At 45.2% G+C, this 24,079-nt stretch overlaps 1 protein-coding gene across 3 annotated transcripts in view; it reads left to right on the top strand.

The window, feature by feature from the left end:
* Positions 1–24,079, top strand: part of MOB3B (MOB kinase activator 3B) — a 201,630-nt gene that overhangs the window by 166,922 nt on the left and 10,629 nt on the right. For 2 of the 3 annotated variants that reach the window (XM_024754671.1, XM_024754679.1), the window contains exon 3: positions 654–958. In XM_024754671.1, the coding sequence (XP_024610439.1) occupies positions 654–958 (305 nt within the window). Of the gene's footprint in view, positions 1–653; positions 959–24,079 lie in introns of those variants that run through there. The other variant, XM_024754685.1, reaches the window with a different exon arrangement.

The following is a 24,079-nucleotide window of genomic DNA, read 5'->3' as shown; positions in this document are numbered from 1 at the left end:
CCTCCCCCAAAAAAAAAAAAAAAAAAAAAGAAAAAAGAAACTCCAGCTAGTTCATATAGAACCCCAGATTTCTGAATCATCTTGCAAAACCAGATCTCGCAGCCCCGGACCTCTGTCGCCATCTGGCCACCACTGACTGAGTTGTGCAGTGGCTGCTTCCTTTGATGAGAAACGGCTTTCTAATTTGCTGCAGTCCTCACCGCTCCCTATTACTCTGTGTCAAGGAGTGCCAGTCTCCCTAGATCATCGCCCTCCTTCTACCAGTTTTCTTACATTACAGATAAGAGGAAAAGGAACTTCCTTGGGCTCTAAAAAGTGGGAAAAGTAAAAAAGCAAGAAGGGAGAGTGCCTGTTTCTATCTAAAAATAAATATTTCTCTGCGTTTATCTGCACCAAAAAAGATATAACCAAAGAAACAAACCTGGCCCTCTTTGTTCATTTTTTTGGTCTTTTCGTGGTTGTTGGTGTTTGAATTTAACACCATTTTAGCTACTTTTTCAGACAGTGTCCAATGCAGCTGCCCACACAGAGCCAGACATCTGCAGGCTGGCCCAGAAGCCCGGGTCCAGGACTCTTCTCCAGCCTCACACGTGTGCTCGGGGCCTGCCAGAGCTTCCCCATCATGGTTTTGTTCCCTTTTTCCCTTTCTCTAGGTGTTCCCTTCCCAAAGAACTTCCTGCAGATCTGCAAGAAGATCCTGTGTCGCCTCTTCCGGGTCTTCGTCCACGTCTACATCCACCACTTCGACCGGGTCATTGTGATGGGCGCGGAGGCCCACGTCAACACTTGCTACAAACACTTCTATTACTTCGTCACTGAGATGAACCTCATAGACCGCAAGGAGCTGGAGCCCTTGGTAAGTGTCACTGTGCAGTGGCGGCACCCAGGTCACCCCAGGAGCTCAGCCACTTGTCACAGAACACTGCCTCGCCTGTGCAAACTGATGGCCAGCTCCTAACCAGAGGAGTGCAGAATTGGACAGGAGTTAGAGGTCAGCTGAAGGGCAGGAGATGCCAAGATGTGTGCGGCCATCAAACAGAGGTCTTACATTTCTCCCTGGGGTTGTCATGGTTTGGGCCAGAGGAAGTAGCTTTAATTCTCAGCTCCAAAACCAGTCACCTATTCACTTAACCCCTTAAATGGGCATCTTTGAGCTCTATGTCATCTCTTACACTGTTTTCCAAAGAAGGTAAGAAACGTTTCTTCAGTCAGTGAGTAAATATTCAGCACCTACTGGGAGGCACCTGCTAGATACACAAAGTCAAGTTAAAGTATTTTTGAGTAGTTTTTACTCCAGAGATATAGAAAGAGGTGAGCCCAAGATAAGAATACAGTATCATGGGGACTTTGCTTTTCATACTGAATCTCCTGCAATGCAGTTTTAATGGAATATATGAGAATCTAGAACACTTGGTTAAAAAAACTTTACTATTATTGTTTAAATGAGTGGGGAGTCCTTTCATTTTCTTTATAGACTATCTTTACAGTAGGACTCAAACTGTGCTTTGGAAGTCAAGGGGCCCTAAAAACCCTACATCATTTGTGACATATATCGTACTATGGTACCCTCATCACAGCTATCCCTAGCAACTCTATCTAGTACCGTCTTATCCAGTATAATCAGTGCTTTATCGTAAAATCATGCTTTTTTCCTGAAACAGTTAAAAGTGGCAGTTTTGCTAAATATAACTGACAGGGCAACTAAATTTCATCCAACTCCATTTGAACAATGACCTGAGCACAGGGGCCAGACCGGGCTTTTGCTAGGCTGTCTTCCTTTCTCTTGGTGTACATGTTTTTAAAATATAGGTTTTCTAAATTGTTTATGTACGGTGAGGCCAACAGATCAAGAGATGACTGCCAAAGCAGCTCTACTCAATAAAAACTAATTAAAAAAAAGAAAAAAAGACATGACTGCCATTGAAAAGATAGTTTGTTTTACTCACAGATCCCAAGAGAAGGGGGTATACCACGGTATGAGGACCACATGGGGAAGGACGCAGACTGGTCAGGGACAACACGGGCAGGAGCCTTTCTTGTGGTTTCCCTGGGAAGGAATGGGCGAGGCAGGGTAAGAAGGCTAAACATGGACTAGTTCGAGTAATTTCAGCAGGTTCTGGGGCAGGGGGGCTGCCCCTAGCTGTTCACCTGGTGCTGTGGTGGTCAGGCCAAAGGGATTTTAGCCCTAAGAGGCCATAGCGGAGGTGGTTGGGAAAGTGGGCTCTGGATTGGTTGGTTTGTGTTGATTGGTGAGTAAACAGCTCAAGGATGAGTTGTCTACTATCTCTAGAAATTGGTTAGCCCTGGAAGGGGCAATCCCTCCCTTTTCAGCAAGGCCCCAGATATTCAGGAATCAAAACGCAAAAACCAAAAGACATGTTTAATGCAGTAGAATGCCTGTATCTGGAAAAGAAGATGTTGGGGAATTTTATATATCACCTTTAGAGTTTCTCAACTTGAAATCTATAATTACGCTTTGAGAATACACGGCAAAAAAAAAAAAACATTTTTTCTGTGTGTCACTCAAGAGTTGTAGAACAAAGCAAGACTCGCTGGGTTCAAGTGAGATATATCATTGGCTAAAGCATTTATTTTCTTCATTTTCTTTCACAACCACTTTCTAGAAAGCTCTTGGCAAGAACTAAGTTGTCTCTGAATTCAGTTGGACGAGTAGTGTGGAAAGAAACTAGAACATAATCATGGTGACGTTTTGCTCATTTGTCTTGTATAAAGGCTGTTGTGGGCAAACAGAAAAGGTTGTGCCAACAGCAAAAGGGAGTTAAAGGCCTGAAAGGAGTTGATAAAGCTAATTTCAGAAAATGTTAAGGACAGAGTGGATAGGGGCAGGTGAATGAAGAGGGTGGAGCAAGCACTCTGATCTCCGGGAGAACATGGGTCTCCTTCTGGGGAGTTTGGTTCAGTTGCTTTCAGTTGACATGTTCAGGTGGAGGGGGAACACCTTCCCTAAAGGTCCACTGGAAGGAAGAGGCTCTCCTCAGCACTCAAGTTTGGGTTTCTCTGAGTTAAAGGAGCAGAAACATCTGATGGAGAGGGCTGAATGTTAATTTCTTCTCTACGTACGGAAGCATGAAGGCCATTGTAGGACAAAGCCGAGTGTAAGTTAACAAGTAGATAAAGCCTTCCTTTGCCATCAGAGCACTCTCAGTTACAGCGGACCCTTGAACAACATGGGTTTGAACTGCACAGGTCCACTTATACGCTATATACTGCGTCCAAGGTTGGTTGAATCTGTGGATGCAGACCCATAGATACGGGGGAAACTCAGTCATGGAGGGCCCAACTATAAATTATACTCGGATTGTCAATGGCATGGAGGGTCGGGGCCCCTTACCCCCACGTTGTTCAAGGGTCAACTGTATTCTCCACAACTGAAGAAGGGCCCCAGGGATTCTAACACCTGGCAGTGCCGGGAACTGACTTGAAGTCTGAGTCACAGAAAGGGCTGGAACAACCCATTTATTCTATCAAGAGATAAGAGCCTATTTTGGGGGGTGGGGAACAAACTATGATTGGATTAACCAGGAATTATTAACAGTAGGTGTGAGCAAGAAGGGATATCAATTTTTTTTCCCAGAAGCTTATAGTTCTTTAAATTTTGCTTGAAACAGCCTACCTTTATGTTTTGTTCATTTTAATTACAGGGAGATTAATTTCAATGCTTGCGCATATTAATCACAAGTGCTTTTAATGCTTAACTATCTGAAATTATGTATTCATTTTACACAAATCAAAACCTATAAAGTAACCGAGAAAGATATTGAGAATGTTTCCGAAGACAGTCATTATCTTAGCACAGTTCGATGTCCACTAAGAATATTGCAGTTGTGGATTGTTACTACTGAAACAGGCACTTTCAATATTGAAAGTGCTGGAATACCTAACTTCCAAGTCTACTATTGCAATGCTGTAGTATTAAAATCAGTCCTGTTAATCAATACATATGTATTTGATTTGCATATATCAAGTACCCTATATATGCAAGGCAAGTTGCTCAGATGTTCTAATTGTATAAGAAGGATAAGCTTTTGAGAATTGACAAATGCAGTCTAAAAAAATATAAAAGAATGACTGTCACTCATCTTTGGTCCTTGAAGGATGATGAAAGTCAGGCATTTGGCTTCATGTTCTAGTACCTTCTTTAGAATCTAATGCAGCTAGGAGTCAGAAGGGCAGCACTTGTCAGGCCAGTTTCCTCAGCAGCTCCAGAGTCACCACACCTCCAGTGGGACATTCCCGATGTCATGCCTCGGGATTTCACAGTGTAGGATGCAGAAGCCCCACCTCATGTTTCTCTCCGCCATGTTCCCGCCACGCACAGCCATGCTCCTCAGCCGGCCCTGTTACTTTTGTCTGATGTTGGCTGAGTGCCCAACGCACTGGTTGTGTTGAGGGTACAGCACCCCACAGGGGTAGGAGATTCAGTCTCAGACAGTGCTTACCACAAGGCTCAGACTCTGGGTTCAAACCCTGGACCCTTCATTCACTAACTCGCAATTTCGAGCACGGTTTTTCAAAGCCTCATTTGTAGAATAGGTATAATAATAGAATTGTAAAAACTAAACGGGTTAGTCACACGGTAGGTGCTTAAGAAATGTTGGCTAGGGCTTCCCTGGTGGCGCAGTGGTTGAGAGTCCGCCTGCCGATGCAGGGGACACGGGTTCATGACCCGGTCCGGGAAGATCCCACATGCTGCGGAGCAGCTGGGCCCGTGAGCCATGGCCGCTGAGCCTGTGCGTCCAGAGCCTGTGCTCCGCAACGGGAGAGGCCACAGCAGTGAGAGGCCCACGTACCACAAAAAACAAACAAACAAACAAACAAAAAAAAAACAAAACAAAAAAACAAAAAAACAAAAAAAAAAAGAAATGTTGGCTGTTAAAGGAGATAACGAATGTACAGTGGCTGTCATATAGTAAGCAGAGGTACCCTAATTCTCCCTTCCCCAGCTCCCATGGCCTTTTGCCATCTTGGGGATCCCCTAGGTAGCCTTGTAGCAGATATAGTTCATTGTATTTGTATTAGTGTCTCCCACAGGATTGTCAACTCTTTGAGGGCTGGGAGTAAACGGGACATATGCTTGTATTGCCTGTGTTGCCAAGCACCTAATAAATGCTTAGTGTGTTTTTGAATCCGGAAGAGGACTTTGAGGATGATCCCCATTCAGAGGGATTACACACTAGTCGTTCCTTCTTTGGTGCCGTGCTCATCTCAGAACATGCCTGCAGACCTCCACTTATCCACAGTTGGAAATAAAGCTTCATGCTATCGGATTAGCAGTAGAGATTAAAAGCAAAATAAGGTGCAGAGCAGTAAAGGGGTGCATCCTCAGCCTCAGGCCTGACAGAGGAAGCTGGGACCCCAGCTCCCTCAGTTCCTATCCAGATTCCAACTATATCACCTAGGAGGATGTTGAATGCTCTCACACTGTGTCCTGGTGGACCAGGTGTACAGTGACCAAGCCTCCCAGACTTAGCACAAAAGAATCCCACGTCTTGGGAAAACTCTGTCCCTGGCAAACGGGGACAGTTGGTCATCCTATCAGGCCTCTGAGGGGGAAATACAGCTTGGAATTCAGAAGCTGGGAAGAGGTCACCCTGGCAGCCCAGTGAGGAAGGCCAGCACGTCCATCTGTCCACAGGGTTTGCCTCACGGCTCCTGTTGGGACCTGCTGGTCAGCAGCAGCCTGGGAACCCAGAGAAATACATGATTTCATTTGGTCTCCAACAGTGAGGGGGAGGCTGGAGCATTGACAGACACAGACGTGACAAATGATCTATTTTTCATGTAAATGCAACAGCTGAAGATGACTTGAACTCGAGCAAGTTCACAGTTGGAGAAAACGAGCCCAAATGATAATTGGCAAATGGGCCAGGCCCTGATTGAATAAGCAGGCTGCTGTTGGCCCTGGGCAGCCTGGGAGTCAGCTGACAGAATGGAGCTAATCAGGATTATCATTAGCAAGCACAGAGAGCAGTAGTATTTTGTTAGCCTTTCACTAAAAACAAAAGCAGATTCAGAGGGCTGTTAGCGACACAGAAGCTGGCAAATAAAGAGCAGATGAGGGAGGAGGAAGACGAGAGAGAGCCTGGCGAGGCAGGGGAGGAAAGACAGGAGAGTCCTTGTTCACCCTAAGGCACCTGCTGACCCCTGGGTGACCTTGGTCCAGCAGTTTCACCCTCTCTCTCCAGGGATCCATTTCCTTATTTCTAACAATGAAAGTGATTATACCATCACCTAGCTTGTAGAGGTGCTGCCATGAAACCAAATGTTAGCACAGGGCTGTTCGGTTACCCTATAGCAGGGCACTTGGGCCATAGGAGCTTTTTAATTAAGTCAGTGTTTCTCATTAGGGGTCCACACACCAAGCTGCATCAGAATGTCCTGGAAGTGGTATTTTAAAATGTGCGTACCCGGGCCTCACCCTGGATACCCCAAGTCAGAATTACTGAGGTTAGTGCCCAGTACCAAGCACCCTCGGTCTGCATCGCAAACTTCAGTGTGCAAATGAATCACCTTGGCATCTCACCAAACTGCAGATTCCGATCCGGTACCCCTGACTGCAGTGCAATTCATTTTGCTCCCAGGTGATGTCAATGTTGCTGGTTCCCAGACCACTCTCTGAGGGGCACGACTCTAGATGACAATTACTCTCAAATTTGAAAATTACTATTGTTAGCACATCATCCCTTCTTATTCTCTAGGATGGGGGGTGGGGTCAGCTCAGTGAGGTGGGAAAGTAAAGCAAAGAAGAAAGATCTAAGGACTAGCACTGGCCAAGAGTATTCCTCAAGATGTCAGTCCCGAGTCATAATCAGTGAAAACAAGTTTTTCTTTTCCCGATCAAATGAGTTTTCAAAATGCTACATCATCTCCACCCCTGAAGACTCACGACGGACAATCGTAGATCAAAGGCCTTGCGAAGTCATCCAGTGAAGAAACTGGTTCGGTTTTGTGTAGCGCCCCCTGCCCCCCATTTAGCTGCTGAAATCTTTTTTCTTTTGTCATCACTCATTGACATCTTATGGAGATTGTGATCTGTGGAACAAAGCGGGGACAACACTGTTCAGCTCTGTGATGTGTTTCTGGATTTTGAGTTTTCCCTCCGTGCCTCCACCCTGGCCCCAGCCGTACACTCCCCACTGCTGCATGGGGTAAGGAAGAAAGAAGCCTTGGAGAGGGAGATGGGAAGGAAGTGAGACTCCTCATACGGGAGGGCTTCACGGAAAGAAAAGTAACTCAGCCTCATTCATCTTCACTCCTCAGCCCTCCCACTTCCCTGTATGACACCCCATCACTGAGTTTTTACCATGTGGCTGTGGAAATAAACGATAGCTCCATTTCTTGAGTTCCAGGTGTTCCCTTACATTCTTCACGGAAATTGTTTCCTCTGTTCCCCACACTTATTACCTTTACTTCAAACAGGTGTGGTGGGCAGTTTCTCAACCTCCCCCGTTATTCTCGTTACTGCCATGTTATCACGCCCAAGCTTCCCCCACCCCCCCCACCCCCCAGTTTGTAGGCAGTGCCTGCTGGCTAATGACTGAGGTTCACGCACCAAATGATCTTAGGCTTCAGCACCAAAACCACTGCTTCAAAAATGGGTACTTCAGGGCCGGATGGAAGAACAACAGTTTGCAGACCAAAGACTTGGAAAGCCTTGTCTCATAAAGACCCAGCACAGCCCATCTAAGCCCAGGCATATGATGACCTTGCGTTCCCGTATGAGGTGGCCAGGTCGTGCCCACGCTTCCCTTGGAGCTGCTTGGGTGAGTGCAGTAGCCAGGATTGGCCAGATCAGGTCAGGACGGTGAAAAGAAGCAGAGCCTGTCACATGAGCCAGAGCTGCTCCCCCAAATAGCCAGCAATGAAGAGCCATTATGGGGCTTTTGAAAGGATCTTTTCTTTTGAAACACCATCTGTGCAAAGGCCTCTGGCCTGCTTCTTGTCAGGCGGGTTCTTTCACTTTCAGCCAGATGGTTCCAACATGGACCCAGGCATTGAAGAAGAAAGAGCTTCAGCCTGTGAGTCTGAAGCCTGGCAGTTTGGCCTTTACAAGGATGCTTCCACTATTATGTTACCACATTCGTTGTCTGATGCTGAGCAAGGCATTTAATATCTCTGGACCTCAGTCTTCCATATACGAACGAGATCATATCAAGAGTGCCCCCCGGCTTGACTTACTGAGACTATGATCTTTGACACGGTATGTCAACAGCCTTATTGTCTTTGGTCCAAGGTGACTTTCCTTTTTGCTTAGTGAGGTTTCATGAATTAAAGCCCACCACGCCAGCAGAGTGGGTATACCTGGCACAGAGGGTCGCTGGACTTGAGTTTGCATTCGTGGGACTTTGTCAAATGAGGTGGTGTGTGTGTGTGTGTGTGTGTGTGTGTGTGTGTCTGTCTGTCTCCAGCATGGCATCAGCTGGGGGTGATTGTTCAGGGCAACTGAAACGCCCAGAGCTGAATGGGAGAGCCTGCCAGAGACCATTTTAGGAGCTTTGGCAGACATATTTTAAAGTGTCAGTTTGAAAAATAGCAAAGGAATGTGGGATTATTTTCAATGAACTGCATTGTGCTGTGTTAGCGGGAATGGAGCGAAGTCAGCTACATGTCTTTGTGAGTTCTACTTATTCATCTTTTGCTGATGTCCAGTGAGCTTTTGCTTCTGGTTTGTACGATGGGAGATGGTTGGTTTTAGGGTTTTGGTTTTTGGTGTTATTTTGTTTTTTAACTGGGTCAGGGGTGAGATGTGGTCTGCTTTATTTCAGGGCCTAAAATATAATCAATTAGAGTTGAATACGATGCCCATGGGAAAATCACAACACATAATATTAAGTAATAAAAACAAGATTCAAAACCGTATTGGAAAATCACTCTAATCATATGTCTGTCTATTAGTATGTCTACTAGAATCATCTAATCAAAGAGAAAGGAAATATGGCAAAAAGAGTCAAGAGTACTCTCTTGGGTGATACTTTTGTATATGTGTCTACTTGGACTTTTCAAGTTTTCTGTAACAAACATGCATCACTTTTATAATAATCAGAAAAATCAAACCTCATGCTTTAAAAGGCCTTACCAACAAAGACCAACGCTAAACATGACAAGTGGCCTGTGTGCCCAGGACCAAGGGTTTTGAGTGAGCTCTTTCCTATCTCTGGCCGTGCCCTCTCCTCCCCCTTCTCAGAGCTGTGGTGACAGAGATGCTTAAAGGAACAAGGTGGTCCACAGGTGACAGAAATGCTCAGAGGAGCAAGGTGGTCTGCAGGTGACAGAGATGGTCAGCGGAACAGGCTAGTGTTGGTGCATCCCTTTTGTGAATGTAGTTGGAGGCAGATGTGTACAATCACATGGGCTACACAATTAAGCTTTCCCTGGATGTGGGGTGATCGCTTCTGGAGTGGGGAGTTCAGCATCTTTGTAAACACTGAGGTGATGTTATCTTTATAATAGGTACACTTTTTTCATTTTGAAGCCTCTGTTTTAAGTGGGCAGATCTAAAGCACATGACGAAGTCTGTGGATCACTCACATGGAACGCATCCAGCCCTGCAGGGACAGGCTTTGTCTGGGCACCTCACTGCAGAGGGTACCATGATCTTGACTGATGGTTTTGGTTGGAGTTTCTCCCATCTAGATTCCTTTACCTAACTAGATCTGAAGAGATTCTTGGTTTTTTCTAACTTCAAGTTTCAAAAGAGAATAGGAAGCATTTATTGAAAAGAGATTAACCATACCATAGAATGGTCTATATACAGTGGGTTTTTTTTTTTTTAATAATTATTTATTTATTTTTGGCTGCGTTGGGTCTTCGTTGCCGCGTGCAGGCTTTCTCTAGTTGCAGCGAGCAGGGGCTACTCTTCGTTGCAGTGCGCGAGATTCTCATTGTGGTGGCTTCTCTTGTTGCGGAGCGCGGGCTCTAGGCACGCAGGCTTCAGTAGTTGCGGCATGTGGGCTCAGTAGTTGTGGCTCACAGGCTGTAGAGCTCAGGGTCAGTAGTTGTGGCACACGGGCTTAGTTGCTCCGCGGCATGTGGGATCTTCCGGACCAGGACTTGAACCCGTGTCCCCTGCATTGGCAGGCAAATTCTTAACCACTGTGCCACCAGGGAAGCCCTATATATAATTTATTAAACTTAAGTGTAAGTGTATGTACAATAACTACAAATAATTTTTGGCTGAAACTATGGTGTGGGTCTAGAGTTAATTCCAATCCCTTCTTACTAAGGCACTAGCAAAACTAAAGACCAGAAGTGACTAAGAAAAATGTTTCTGTCCTGGTCTCAGTCAGGTTCTTGTTTTATCATTGTTCTTCTCAGAGAGGACCATTCTCTTCTCCTACCCCAGGGACCCATGCTTCATCCTCGTTTACACCACCTGTATCTCTGGGTTGGTCATTCCTTTCTATGGGGGTTGATATTCTAAATCACAGCAAATTCTCAGTGTTTAGCTGCTTGGTTTAAATTTTTAAAGTACAGGATCTTAAAATATTAGTATATTTCAATAACTCTTATTATTTCTGTTCCAATTTGCTATTACATACCCCTAATTCATACATGTCAGATTCTCTTCTAGTTCAGCAGGTACCCAATATGGCCGCCTGAGAACACCTAGATTTGCCAGCCACACTCTGCCTTCTTTCTTTACTTTTGCTGAGTGGGAATGGTTTGTAGACTGCTTCTGATTTTGGTTGGAAGTGAGACATTTCTAGACCATTCAATAAATATTGATTATCTGCTGACCATGTGCTAGAAATCCGGGTCCCTACTTTTCAAGGAATTCACTGGAAGTCTTCCTCTTACCCTGTCATTATTTCAGCAACCTCCAAAGTATTTTTCCCGGAATCTACTAGTTCTAGGGGATGTCAAAGGTATTACGTGAAAACGGGGTTTCATGGTCAAATGACTAGGGGAAACGGTGAGTTAATAAAGCTATTCCAGTTTCTTTTTTTTTTTTTTTTTTTTTTTTTTTTGCGGTACGCGGGCCTCTCACTGTTGTGGTCTCTCCCGTTGCGGAGCACAGGCTCCGGACGCGCAGGCTCAGCGGCCATGGCTCACGGGCCCAGCCGCTCCGCAGCATGTGGGATCCTCCCGGACCGGGGCACGAACCCGTGTCGTCTGCATTGGCAGGCGGACTCTCAACTACTGCGCCACCGGGGAAGCCCTCCAATTTCTTTAGTACCCTGTCATGCATCCTAATCCCCCAAGCAAGATATAGAACATACAGATATATTTGATCAGGGAGTTCTTTCTTTCCAGAGCATTTTGTGGGTCTAAGGCTTTGAAATACCCTTTGGGAAATACTAACTAAACAGTCTTAAACAATCTACATTCCGTATTATAAAGGCAGCCCTCTTCTAGCTACTGAGGGTCTGTTAATAAGCATTTATTGAAAACCTACTATATGTCAGACATGTGCTGAGCGCCAGTGTAAGATACATCTCCATTCTTCAAGAAGCTCCTGGTTTTAAAGAATCCATGAAACCACATTCATTACAGCTGCACTGTCCAATACAGTAGTCACTGGTCACCTGTGGCTATTTACATTTAAATTAATTAAAATTAAATAAAAACTAAAATTAGTTTCTTAATCTTACTAGTCACTTTTCAAGTGCTCGAAAGCCACGTATGTCTAGTGGGTATTGTATTGGATAGTGAGCCTCTCCATCATCATGGAATGTTCTGTCGGACACCACTGACTAAGAGGTTCCAGCCTCAAGTGTTACCTCCTACAATACTCTGTTAATACCCTGTCCCACCAATGGCTACCAGATGTGTTCAGAATTGTCCCCCTGCTGCCTCAATGAGGCATTGCCATTTAGCTCTTTAAGCGTTGATTATGGTCTGCTTCTCTTTGCTAGACCACTTCTCTCCCAGTTTACAGATGAAAAACAGATAAAACTCGAAGCTGTATGCTCAATGTTTCTCCCTAGGTCTCATGTCAGAATCTCCATCTCAGGGGCTGCTCAGCGCCTCAGGAATGCTCGTAAATTACAAATCAATTACAAATCGTAATTACACTTTACTGTGTCTGCATTTTTGGAAATTGCTGCAGAATGCCAGTCACAGCAGGAATTAATTTATCTTCTTGAGCATTTGAATAAACGTGTGAAGAGTCAGTATGGCTTGATGCCCATATATAAATAAGCCTGCCAAATTTTGTCTGCTATGTGTGGTCTAGACTAGTTCAAATTTCCCGGCAGACAAGAGTAGATTCTTTGTCAAATGAGTATTAGCTTGGGATTTGAATTCAGGAAGGTTTTACTTACTGAAATATAACAATATATCTTCTCTCACCACTCACCAGTCTTACCACAATAAGAGCATGAGGATAAGGTTATAAGCAGTCCTTATCCTAAGGACTTCTGTAGTCACTGTGTGGTCTTCAGGACACCTCTTACCATGAGATAATTTTGTGCATAAAGGTTAGCTATCCAAGCCACCAACAAGGCCAGTTAGGCCATAATGTCAAACTAGAACACGGTACTAATCAGTATGAGTTTCATGAGGTTAGTGCTAGTAGATTCCTACTGTGTTGTGAATCTGGGTGTAACTGGACCAGTAATTTAGAATAAATGCATACAGGTAGATCTGGATGAAGAGAGAGACGTGGATGACTTCAAAAGGGAGCTTCCTAGAGTTCCCTGAAAGAGCCATGTCCCTTCACCTCCAGGCTATAAGTACATGCCAGTCTCTCGGCCTCCACATCTCCTAAGTCCTGCTCATCCTGCAAGCCTCCTCTCCCTCAGAGATGATGTCCCTTCACTATTCACCACGTTAGGTCCCTGCCAGTTGCTCCCAGAGCTCCCTGACCCCAAAGAAGGCAACCACGATGGAAGCTACAGTATCTCTAAGGCTTAGTGTCAAAAGTGACAAACCACCCTTCCACCACTTGCCATTCATCAGAAGTGAGTCACTAAGTCCAGCCCACCCTGAAAGGGGAAGAAAATTAAGGTTTCTCTCTCTTGAAAAGAGGAATATCTAAGAATTTATGGGACTTCCCTGGTGACGCAGTGGTTAAGAATCTGCCTGCCAATGCAAGGAACACGGGTTCCAGGCCTGGTCCGGGAAGATACCACATGCCACGGAGCAACTAAGCCTGTGCGCCACAACTACTGAGCCTGCACTCTAGAGCCTGCAAGCCACAACTACTGAGCCTGCACTCTAGAGCCTGCAAGCCACAACTACTGAGCCTGCATACCTAGAGCGCATGCTCTGCAACACAAGAAGCCACCGCAATGAGAAGCCCGCACACCACAACAAAGAGTAGCCCCTGCTCACCACAACTAGAGAGAGCTTGCGTGCAGCAATGAAGACCCAACGCAGCCAATAAATTTATTTATTTATTTAAAAAAGAAAAGAATTTGTGGGCATACTACAATGTATAAAATAGATAACCAATGAGAACCTACTGTATAGCACAGGGAACTCTACTCAGTGCTCTGTGGTGACCTAAATGGGTAGGAAATCTAAAAAACAGGGAATATATATACATATAGCTGATTCACTTTTCTGTGCAGCAGAAACTAACACAACAGTGTAAAGCAACTATATTCCAATAAAATTTTTTTTTTAAATGGACATATTTTTAAACCACCACAGAGACCAACATTTTTTTAAACTGGTGATGTTTGTCTTTGACCCTTGAGTTTATTTCCCTTTCTTCTCTCATTTCCCACATCCTGCAGCTCAGGACTGCCACCTCCCCCCATGCTCCTTCCTCCAGACATCACCTGCCCAGGTGAAAACTCCCCTTGCTTCAGTGTGGTCACTTCCTCCTCGCCTTCCCGGCCAAGCTCCTTGAAGAAGGCAATCTAGCCAATGGTCTTTACTTTCATTTATCTTTGGCTGCATTGGGTCTTCGTTGCTGCGCACAGGCTTCCTCTAGTTGCGGCGAGCGGGGGCTACTCTTCGTTGCGGTGCGCGGGCTTCTCATTGTGGTGGCTTCTCTTGTTGCGGAGCACGGGCTCTAGGCGCACAGGCTTCAGTAGTTGTGGCATGCGGGCTCGGTAGTTGTGGCTTGCAGGCTTTAGAGCACAGGCTCAGTAGTTGTGGCGCACGGGCTTAGTTGCTCCGCGGCATGTGGGATCTTCCCGGACCAGGGGTCGAACCCGTGTCCCTTGCATTGGCAGGTGGATACTTAACCACTGCGCCACCAGGGAAGCCCATGGTCTTTCCTTTCTCACTTCCCTTTCAATTTGTTCTGGAAACCTGCTCTTTCTCCGGAAGTAGTACCCAGAAGCCCTATGCACTTATTTTTGAAACAGAGAAGAAACAATGAACAATATAATTCACTAATAATTCATGCTATGGATGAATCTTAAAAACATTGTGCTGAGCAAAAGAAACCCGGCATAAAGTACATACATACTGTTTGATGCCATTTATATCAGATTCTAGAACAGTCTAAACTAATCCAGTGTTAGAAAGCAGATCATTGGTTGCCTGGGCCAAGGGTGGGGTTGGGAGATTGACCGCAAAGGAGTAAAGAGGGAATTTTCTTGGAGGTGGTAGAAATATTACGTATCTTAATTGAGGTGGTACCTGGAAGCATATATCCATCAAAACTCATCAAACTGTGCATTTAAATAAAGCATTTTATTAAAAACCAAATATACCTTGATAAACTTTAAAGTATGCTTGGTAAATGCATCCGCAACACATTTTAAAAGCAACTTCAGTATCTGTGAGAGCAATGTTTTGACAGGTCTTTGCTGAAAACTTTTGTCTTCCTGCTGCCTGAGTGGTTAAAGAGACAAACAGAAGGGAAAAGTAGCAACTTATCTCTAAGGGCCAATTAGAATATCGGCAATTTTCAGTTGGTTGTAATAACGGAAGTGATTCATGTCAGGGAGACAGGAGGCTCTCCCTCCCCTCTGGCAATCAGTTGTGAATGATTATAAACCACTCTGCCCTACAACCCTGGGGCAGGGTGGGGGGAAGGTGGATTTCAGAAAGCACCTCAATTCTCAGGCCCCACCTCAGACCTATTACATCAGAATCTCCAAGGGTGGGGCCCAAGCAGAGTAGAGCTCTCCCGCTGGCTCTCGGTGACACCGTGGCTGAGCCCCAGTGAGATGGAGTATGGTGCTTCTCAAAACATTTTTTTTTTTGCACAAGAACATCTGGGAAGCTCGTGGAGGATGTAAATGCATGGATTCTACTACTGGAAATTCTGATTGAGTAATTCTTCTTGGGGGTCATGAATTTGCATTTTTTTTAATAAGCTTCCAGGTAGTTCTGATGCAAGTGGTCCAGGCATCACACTTTGAAACTAACATTATCTGTTCCCAGATTTCTGGGCAGAATTAGAGTTCAACAAGATGCCTTGGCTGAAAAGTGGCTCCTTCATCTTGGGTTTTTTAGATGGCATCTAGCCCTACTACTTTTGTTTACCTAAGTCAGGCTTACTTATCCCCACCCCATTCCTCCCCCCAGAATCAACCCCACACCCAGTACCCTGTCGAGACCATAATGGCATTTTTGTCACCCCGCACTGGCAGCAATCATACCATACCCTAGAAGCCTATCCCTCCAGACTTCACCTCTTCAGCCTGGCACCTCACCCGTGTTACAGCCCCCATCACACAAGCCTTAGTGCTCCTAGGGTCCTGTGCTCCAGGCACATGGCTAGGTGCTGGGGATACAGTCACAGGTCAGTCTTGGTCTCACAGCTGCCACACTGCTCTCATTAATGGCTTCGGTGTAAGACTGCATTTGAAGAAATGGTTTCTGCTGCTAAAAAAAGTTGTTAATCCACTGGATTAGGGAAGGCTTAGCTTTCCTTCCAGTTCTGACACATTGTGGATCCAGAATGACATAGATTGTCACTGCCCTTCCCTTTACTTCATTTATTTCTAATAGTATAATTATTTTAAAACAGATTTATGATAGTGATTTATGTCTATGTCTTATGAAAGTATTCCAGCATAGAAGAATGCTGTAATGGTCTGTAATAACTATATACTTTTAAAATTTGGTATGTTCAGCTTCTGAAGGTGTAATAATAGGGAAATATTTTGGGTAAAGCTATGACCCAGGTGCTGTAGGAGATATGTTTATATATTACCTCATTTAATCTGCACACAGTCCTATGAGATAAATACTGTTTTTATCTCCACTCAAGAGAGAAGGAACGTCAGGCAAGGAGGTGAAGCAACTTGTCCAATGTCACACGGGTCTGGGGAGGCAGGGGTTGAACATACGCAGTCTGACTTCCAATCCCAGACACAGCCTCTGCTGAGGAAATCCATTCGAGGTGGATTTTTGCTTAAGGAGGTCTCACTAACTCAAATGGGTTCTGATGATCTGCAGCAGCGGGATGATTCCCAAGCTTCTGTCCATCTTTCAACAGCATCCAGCTGTGAGACCAATGTCACGTTACCTCAACTCTCTGAGCCCAGGAACGTGCTTTGCTGAATGACTCAAATGAGATGACAGTGCATGAAGAGCTGGTGCTGAGTGTTGGCGCAGCTCAAAAGACACCACCCTTGCCTCAGGAAGTTTAATATCTCTAGATGACCCAAACCCAAAGCCTTCAGAGGCCAGGCAGGTAGCAAAGATGAGTTAACAAGCAGGTAGTGAGAAAAAGCAAGTTGTGGGAGGAGCCACCATGCAACGCCAGCTAATGGTTTCCCTGGAGAGTACGGGGTATGTGGAGGGTAAAAAGCCAGTGTTTCCAAATCAAAAGAACCTAGTGAACTCGCCAGGATTTTATTTATTTATTTATTTATTTATGGCTGTGTTGGGTCTTGTTGCTGCACATGGGCTTTCTCTAGTTGCGGCGAGCGGGGGCTACTCTTCATTGAGGCGTGCAGGCTTCTCATTGAGGTGGCTTCTCTTGTTGCGGAGCACGGGCTCTAAGCATCTGGGCTTCAGTAGTTGTGGCTCACGAGCTCAGTAGTTGTGGTTCGTGGGCTCTAGAACGCAAGCTCAGTAGTTTCGGCACGTGGGCTTAGTTGCTCCATGGCATGTGGGATCTTCCCGGACCAGGGCTCGAACCCGTGTCCCCTGCATTGGCAGGCGGATTCTTAACCACTGCGCCACGAGGGAAGTCTCTCACCAGGATTTTAAACGGTGGCAACTGATTCAAACAGTTCTTGTATTTTATTTTATTTATTTATTTATTGGGCGGTACGCGGGCCTCTCACTGTGTGGCCTCTCCCGTTGCGGAGCAACAGGCTCCGGACGCACAGGCTCAGCGGCCATGGCTCACGGGCCCAGCCGCTCCGCGGCGTGTGGGATCCCCCTGGACCGGGGCACGAACCCATGTCCCCTGCATCGGCAGGCGGACCCTCAACCACTGCGCCACCAGGGAAGCCCCTATTTTATTTAATTTTATATCTACAGACCTAACAAGCTCTTTTTGGGAGTGCCATTTGCCTAGGCGCCATCTTTTTGCCTTCCTGCCTTATATAGATTGTGCAGCGGGCAGGAGGGGTCTGGCCCATTACAACCTGGCCACACATCGGCGTATCTGCGCTTACAGAGTTATTTTTAGAGTTTTCCCTTATCTTGAAAGCCCAGCACTTCCAACCATAGGAAGTGAATCATCAGTGCGTGTGTGTGTGTGTGTGTGTGTGTGTGTGTGTGCGCGCGCGCTGGGGGATGTACAGGGTTTGTCTGAAGCAGATGAGACAGTGGGCATTTGACTGAGTTGGTGTCAGCGTGACACCATGCTGCTCCGAGCTCCATCACCATGGCTGGTTTGCAGCAACTGCACTGCAGCAGGCACCAAGGACACAGAGCACATCTGTCCCTTTGTCACTGGCTTCACTTGACGTGACCAGTGTCATCTCCAGTTGGCATTTAGCTCATTGACTCTGTCGCTGCCACGCCCGGGCCGTAAGCAGCTATTGTTATTGTATGTGCTTACTCCAAACAGTAGAGCCTTCAGAAACTCCACCATACACCGCCTCAGCTCGGGGAACTGGCAGAAAGTCCCACAGTACTAACAGCACACACAGAAGGATTTTATCTTATTAATCTTTGAAAAACATTGGCAAATGCACAGGAGTCAAATACGAAGTTTGCCCACATCTAACATAGGCTGGTTTTAGTTTTACGACCTAATGATTGAAGAGGAAGACTTTTTTATTAAGGTTGGCACTCCTACTCAGATCTCAATTCCATTTTTAGGATAAGGTTTCTGTTGTGGTTTGCTGTTTTTCTGGAGCTCACTCTCTCCCTGGCGGGTACAACAGCCTTTGTACATACACAACAGGAGAATCTTAATAGGTGTTCACTGGGTGTGGTTTCTTTCCTTTGGTGTCACTGGTGAAAGATGTTAGAGCTCTAAGAGGTTCCCAGACATAGTTACTCCTTATTCTGATTTCTGTCTCTGGTGCAAGGGTGCTTGGTATTTTGCATTAATAGATTGAGATTATTCTATATAGAAGGACTCTTGAAAATATTTTGATTTCCAATATTGATAGCAATAACAGAGGGAATATAATTAATTGGACATAAATGTTTTCTTTTTTTTAGTTTATTTTTTATTGAAGTATAGTTGATTTTCAATGTTGTGTTAGCTCCTGGTGTACAGCAAAGTGATTCAGTTATATATATATATATAATATATGTATATTATATATATTGATATATTCTTTTCCATTATGGTTTATTGCAGGATATTAAATATAGTTCCCTGTGCTATACAGTAGGACCTTGTTGTTTATCTATTTTATATATAGTGATTTGTATCTGCTAATCCCAAACTCCTAATTTATACCCCTCCCCGCCTTGCCCTTGGGTAACCATAAGTTTGTTTTCTATATCTGTGTGTCTGTTTCTGTTTTGTAAATAAGTTCATTTGTGGCATATTTTAGATCCCACATATAAGTGATATCATATGGTATTTGTTTTTCTCTGTCCGGCTTACTTCACTTAGTATGACAATCTCTAGGTCCATCCATGTTGCTGCAAATGGCATTATTTCATTCTTTTTTTTATGGCTGAGTAGTATTCCATTGTGTGTGTGTGTGTGTGTGTGTGTGTGTGTGTGTGTGTGTGTGTGTGTGTGTATACCACATCTTCTCTATTCAGTGATCTGTTGATGAACACTTAGGTTGCTTCCACATCGTGGCTATTGTAAGTAGTACTGCTATTAACACTGGGGTGCATGTATCCTTTCAAATTATAGTTTTCTCCACATATATGCCCAAGAGTTGGGTTGCTGGATATGGCAACTCTATTTTTAGTTTTTTGAGGAACCGTCATACTGTTTTCCATAGTGGCTGTACCAATTTATCTTCCTACCAACAGTGTAGGAGGGTTCCCTTTTCTCCACAGCCTCTCCAGCATTTATTGTTTATAGATTTCTTGTTGATGGCCATTCTGACTGGTGTGAAGTGGTACCTCACTGTAGTTTTGCTTTGCATTTCTCTAATAACTAATGATGTTGAGCAGCTTTTGACATGAATGTTTTCTTGAAAGCACACACACACAAGCATAAGTGTGCAATCACGCACACAAACACACACTAATGCTCATTTTTTCCTGAAAAAGCTTCAAATCTTTCAAAACCCCTTCCCTGGGGATTTTTTATTTTCCATTTTCTTAATGGAATTGTCTATAAAAATCTTCCTTGAAGCTTTTGAAATTGTTTTTTTCTAAAACTGATATCTGTGGGGTCTTTTTTGTTGTTGTTTGGTTAGTTTTACTTTAAATTATGGTAAAATACACATAATATAAAGTTTACCATCGTAACTGTCTTCGAGTGTATAGCTCATGGGCATTAAGTAACCCACTTTGTTGTGCGACCCTCACCACCGTCCATCTCCAGAAGTCTTCATCTTGATAGGTATCAAGATAGCTCCTGGTGTATGGTTTTTCATTTTTGTTTTATTTTATTTTGTTTTCACATGTAAGCCAGGTCTTTAGGATGTGCAATAGAGGCCAGAAAGGGGAACAAAAAGTATGCAAAGGAAGAAGATATCTGCTTTCATCTCTCCTCAGCTGAAGCAGTGGTACTACCTACCACCTTTCAGTACAGTGGGCAACTTCCTCTTATACTGAGAGCAAAACACATTGGGAGAACAATAGCACATCATGACCTCTGTTGCTAAAATGTCTACAATTGCAGCTTCATAATCAAATATCAAGACCAAGTGAGGAAGGAGGCCTAACAAGTAAAAATTACTTTATTCCTATGAAGCACATTCCCTTTATGTAAAATTCATGTTGTTTTCATGGTTCATTAATTGGGAATCTGAGAATAAGAAAAAAAGCCCTTTTCCTCCTCTCATACGCTGAAAGCCATCGAAGTTTAGTTATCAGGGAGGCAGGCACGTGCAGAGTTTACTCCATTCTTATCTCACGTGCGTTTTGTTTTTTTTTAAATTTTTATTGGAGTATAGTTGATTTACAATGTTGTGTTACTTTCTACTGTACAGCAAAGTGAATCAGTTATGCATATACATATATCCACTCTTTCTTAGATTCTTTTCCCATATAGGTCATTATGGAGTATTGAGGAGAGTTCCCTGTGTCACACGGTAGGTCCTTATTAGTGACCTATTTTATATATAGTCTTACTGATGTAGCATCACTGCTGTCCCAGGATAGGAGAGATATTTATGACCAGGTCGATTTTGGGAAGGCAGCTGGGGGACCGTTTATAACCACATGGGCTTTAAAACAATAGAGTCCCACTGCTCGAGGTACCCATGGGGTACAGACCAATGCTAGCAAACTTTTTCTGAAAAGATCCAGATATTGAGTGTTTTGGCCTGTGGGCCACATCTACTCAGCTCCGCCATTGACATGGGAAAGCAGCCCTGGACAACACATAAACAGAGGGTGTCACTGGGTTCCAACTTCACCTTTATTGATGAGGATTGAAATTTAAATGTCATATAATGTTCTTGCATCAGGAAGTATTACTCTTCTTTTGATTTTTTTTCAACTGTTTAAAAGTGTAAAAGCCATTCTTAGCTTATGGACCATACATAACAGGTGTGGATTGGATTGGGGCCAAGGACTGCAATTTCCAGGTCCCTGAAGTAGAGGAAAAACAGGATTCCAAGGCCCGTGGACAAGATGCCAATGACAGATACTGGTTTAAGTTCTCGCTCTGCCAGGTATTAACCATGTAACCTTGGGCACGTCACTAACCTCTGCAAGTTTCAGTTTCTCCATAGGGGAAGCACAATGACCACCCCATAGAGATGAAAGTTACAAAGTGGGGCACAAAATGGTGATCAGGCCCTAAAGCTCTGGAGAGGCTACATTTCTCTCCTTGGGAGCTTGAGAACATGTTTCAGTTGGTGGTAGTCAAACTCCTAGCAATAGGTCTTATTTTATTAAAATGAAAATTAAGTTTGTTTCATGTCTATTTACCCCATCAACATAATACTTTGTTTCTACCAAAAGTATGAGATTGCTAAGAAACTACAAATTTCCTAAATTACAGGCTGACTGAGGAAGAAAAATCTCCGTATGTTTTCATCAGACACACAGTAGAGGTCTTATTAAGTGATGGCAAGCTCTGTCCTGTGGTGAATTCAGCCAGGCTGACCCTCTTCTATGGAATCCTTTGTTTTCCCCAGGGGCGGTAAATTCTTCCTCCTGGGACTCATGCCCTTGAACTTCAGGTTACACCCGAAATGACAAATGATGCTTCGTCAGGGTGTTTTGAATGTCATCCAGAGCTGGACGCATTTAGCTACTCTCAGGATAACTGAAAGTCTGTGCCTGCAGCCTAACCTAGACTGGGAATGCTTTCCCAGCCTGTGTTCTTCCCTCCCCACCCCTGCCTCCCATGAAAAGGCCAAGTGACAGAAGCAAATGGGGGGAGGAGTTCCTTACCTGCCTTCCCACAAACAGTCCTCAAAGAACCGGGCAACCCGAGAGGTGGGCACTGGGCCACGTTGAAATCTGTTCCATCCCTCCAAGGGCGTGCGTGCATTGAGTTACCCGTGGCTCATCCCAAAACAAGGGGCTTAAGTAGCATCTACCAGAAACCAGTCCAGCTGTGCTGACAGATGCAGGGTATGGGAGGCAGGGAGTCAGACCCCTTATGGCTGTGTGGACCCCAAGCCAGGCTGTGGAGGAGGTGGGCAGGCAGAGATGGAAAGGAGGAGGGAGAAGCAACAGACCACCAGAGAGGGCCAATACTGTGCCTTGTTGGGTTATAGGTAGCATCGCTTTGAGCAGAAATCAGGCTGGATCCATGCACTGTCATGGTCAAGTGTTAACTAACACTGCACCAGCGAGAGGGATGGGATGGGATGGGATGGGATGGGGGAAGACATGGTTGGTAGATCTGCAGAGAAATCAGGATGTTAAAAAGCACGGAGTGGCAGATCGGGGGCTGGCAGCAGTCTGCCGAGTGGATCTTGAGAAACGCAGTGATGACGAAACGTTTTCAATCCATTCTCTTGCTTTCATGATACGCCACGAGGCAGCCCGCCGTGCGTCCGTATCCCATCTCCTGTGGTTAAAGGAGAGAGCTTCCAAAATGTGCAGCTCTGCCCTCGTAAGAACAAGTGAAAATCAAGAGACTGAATGTGTTTACATAATGTGACTTATTTTTAATGTTTGCCGGATTTGGGAAAAGAAGAGCAGTTTGATTCTTGCATGAGTATGAATAAATAATCTCTGTGGGTGGCAGGTCTTTGTGTTTATCTATCCATACATGTGTATACATGTATGCGGGGGCGTGCATACATGTGCACACATTCACACACACACCCGCGTGGGGGCCGCCCTCTGTGGCAGTGATGTGGGCTGCTGTTTAGGAACAGAATTAATCAAATAAATATTTTTCTTTCCTGTGTAGGGTGGTCTGGCCTGCCATGTTTCTATTTTTATTTCTTTTGGCTTATGTGCCACCCACATTCCTAAGAGAATGCAGAAAGAACATTTTTAATTTCTGTGTGATGTTTGGATCATGTGTATACTTGAATTGGGGAGAATTTTTTTAAACGTTTGCAGTCTGGCTGCCCTGCCTGCCTTACAGGACTTCAGACCTGGGGACGCTAGCAAGGGAAGTCCGCAGCCCTGGCTGTGGGCCTCCCACGGATGGCTCCACCGGCCATGGCCCCGGCCCGTCCACACTGCCCTCCCCCACCCCGGCGGCCGGGGCTGGCTTTGCTTGGCTGCCAGCCCAAAGACTCATCTGAAAGCACATGCGGATACGGGTGAAGATCCGTTCAGGGCGATGCCTTGGGTTATAGCAGACTGGTTAGGAAGACAGGTTTGCAGGTTTCAACCTTGGCTACCCTAATGAACGATGTGACTTTGACCGAGGTACTTAACCCCAGTTCTGTCGTCTGTAAAATGAGGATAGTACCACTCACCCCATGAGACTGCTGTAAGGACTGAATGAAGTCATGAGTGTAAAGCATTGAGCACAGTTTGGCACATAGAAAGAAGGGCCGGAAGTGTAGCTACTGCTCTGTGAGCAGCACAGAACACTTTCGTTGATTCCTTAAGGCTGGGATACTACTGCCCCATCTTACTCACTGCATCTTTGGTGACCTGGCACTACTTCATTTACTCATTCATCAAGTTATTAATATGTATAAAGCCTTGTTCCAAAAATCATTTAAGGTGGCTGGTGTCAGTCTCCCCCTGGAATTCTTTCTCCGTCTAACAGACACGACGACGTTAAGAAAAAAAGTTTTTTAAAATGTTCAGGCCAGGTGCGCAACTCTCGCCCGAGGCACCTGCTCTTTGCTCCGTGGTCTGTCTGTTCTTTGGAACAGAAGCTTCCGGGCCCAGAAGCCTGGCACACAAGATCACAGGGGAGAGCAGCACCCTCAGGGCTTCGAGGCCCTGAGGGCAGAAGGAAGTGCTCTGCACCCAGGGTGGCGGGACCACGGAGACTCCTGGGCAGCTCACAAGTGAAGACCCTCAGCGATCTCGATCTCTGGAACCAGCTCTGAATGGTCCAGTTCACCCAAGGAGCTTGAACTGGGCTCGCGTTTCTGGGGAGCGTGTTGGGTGGCCCTGCTGTAGGCAAAGGCTTAATCATCCTCACTGGCTCTGCCCTGCAGTGTGGGCGGAACCGAGGGCTCCTTACAAAGTCCCTGGGAGGCCCCACGCATGGAATTACCTGCTC

This window comes from Neophocaena asiaeorientalis, unplaced genomic scaffold, assembly GCF_003031525.2.
Source record: "Neophocaena asiaeorientalis asiaeorientalis breed wild unplaced genomic scaffold, Neophocaena_asiaeorientalis_V1.1 scaffold379, whole genome shotgun sequence".
NCBI lineage: Eukaryota > Metazoa > Chordata > Mammalia > Artiodactyla > Phocoenidae > Neophocaena > Neophocaena asiaeorientalis.
Note: the sequence above shows the minus strand (reverse complement) of the source record. Positions and strands in the feature narration are given on the sequence as shown.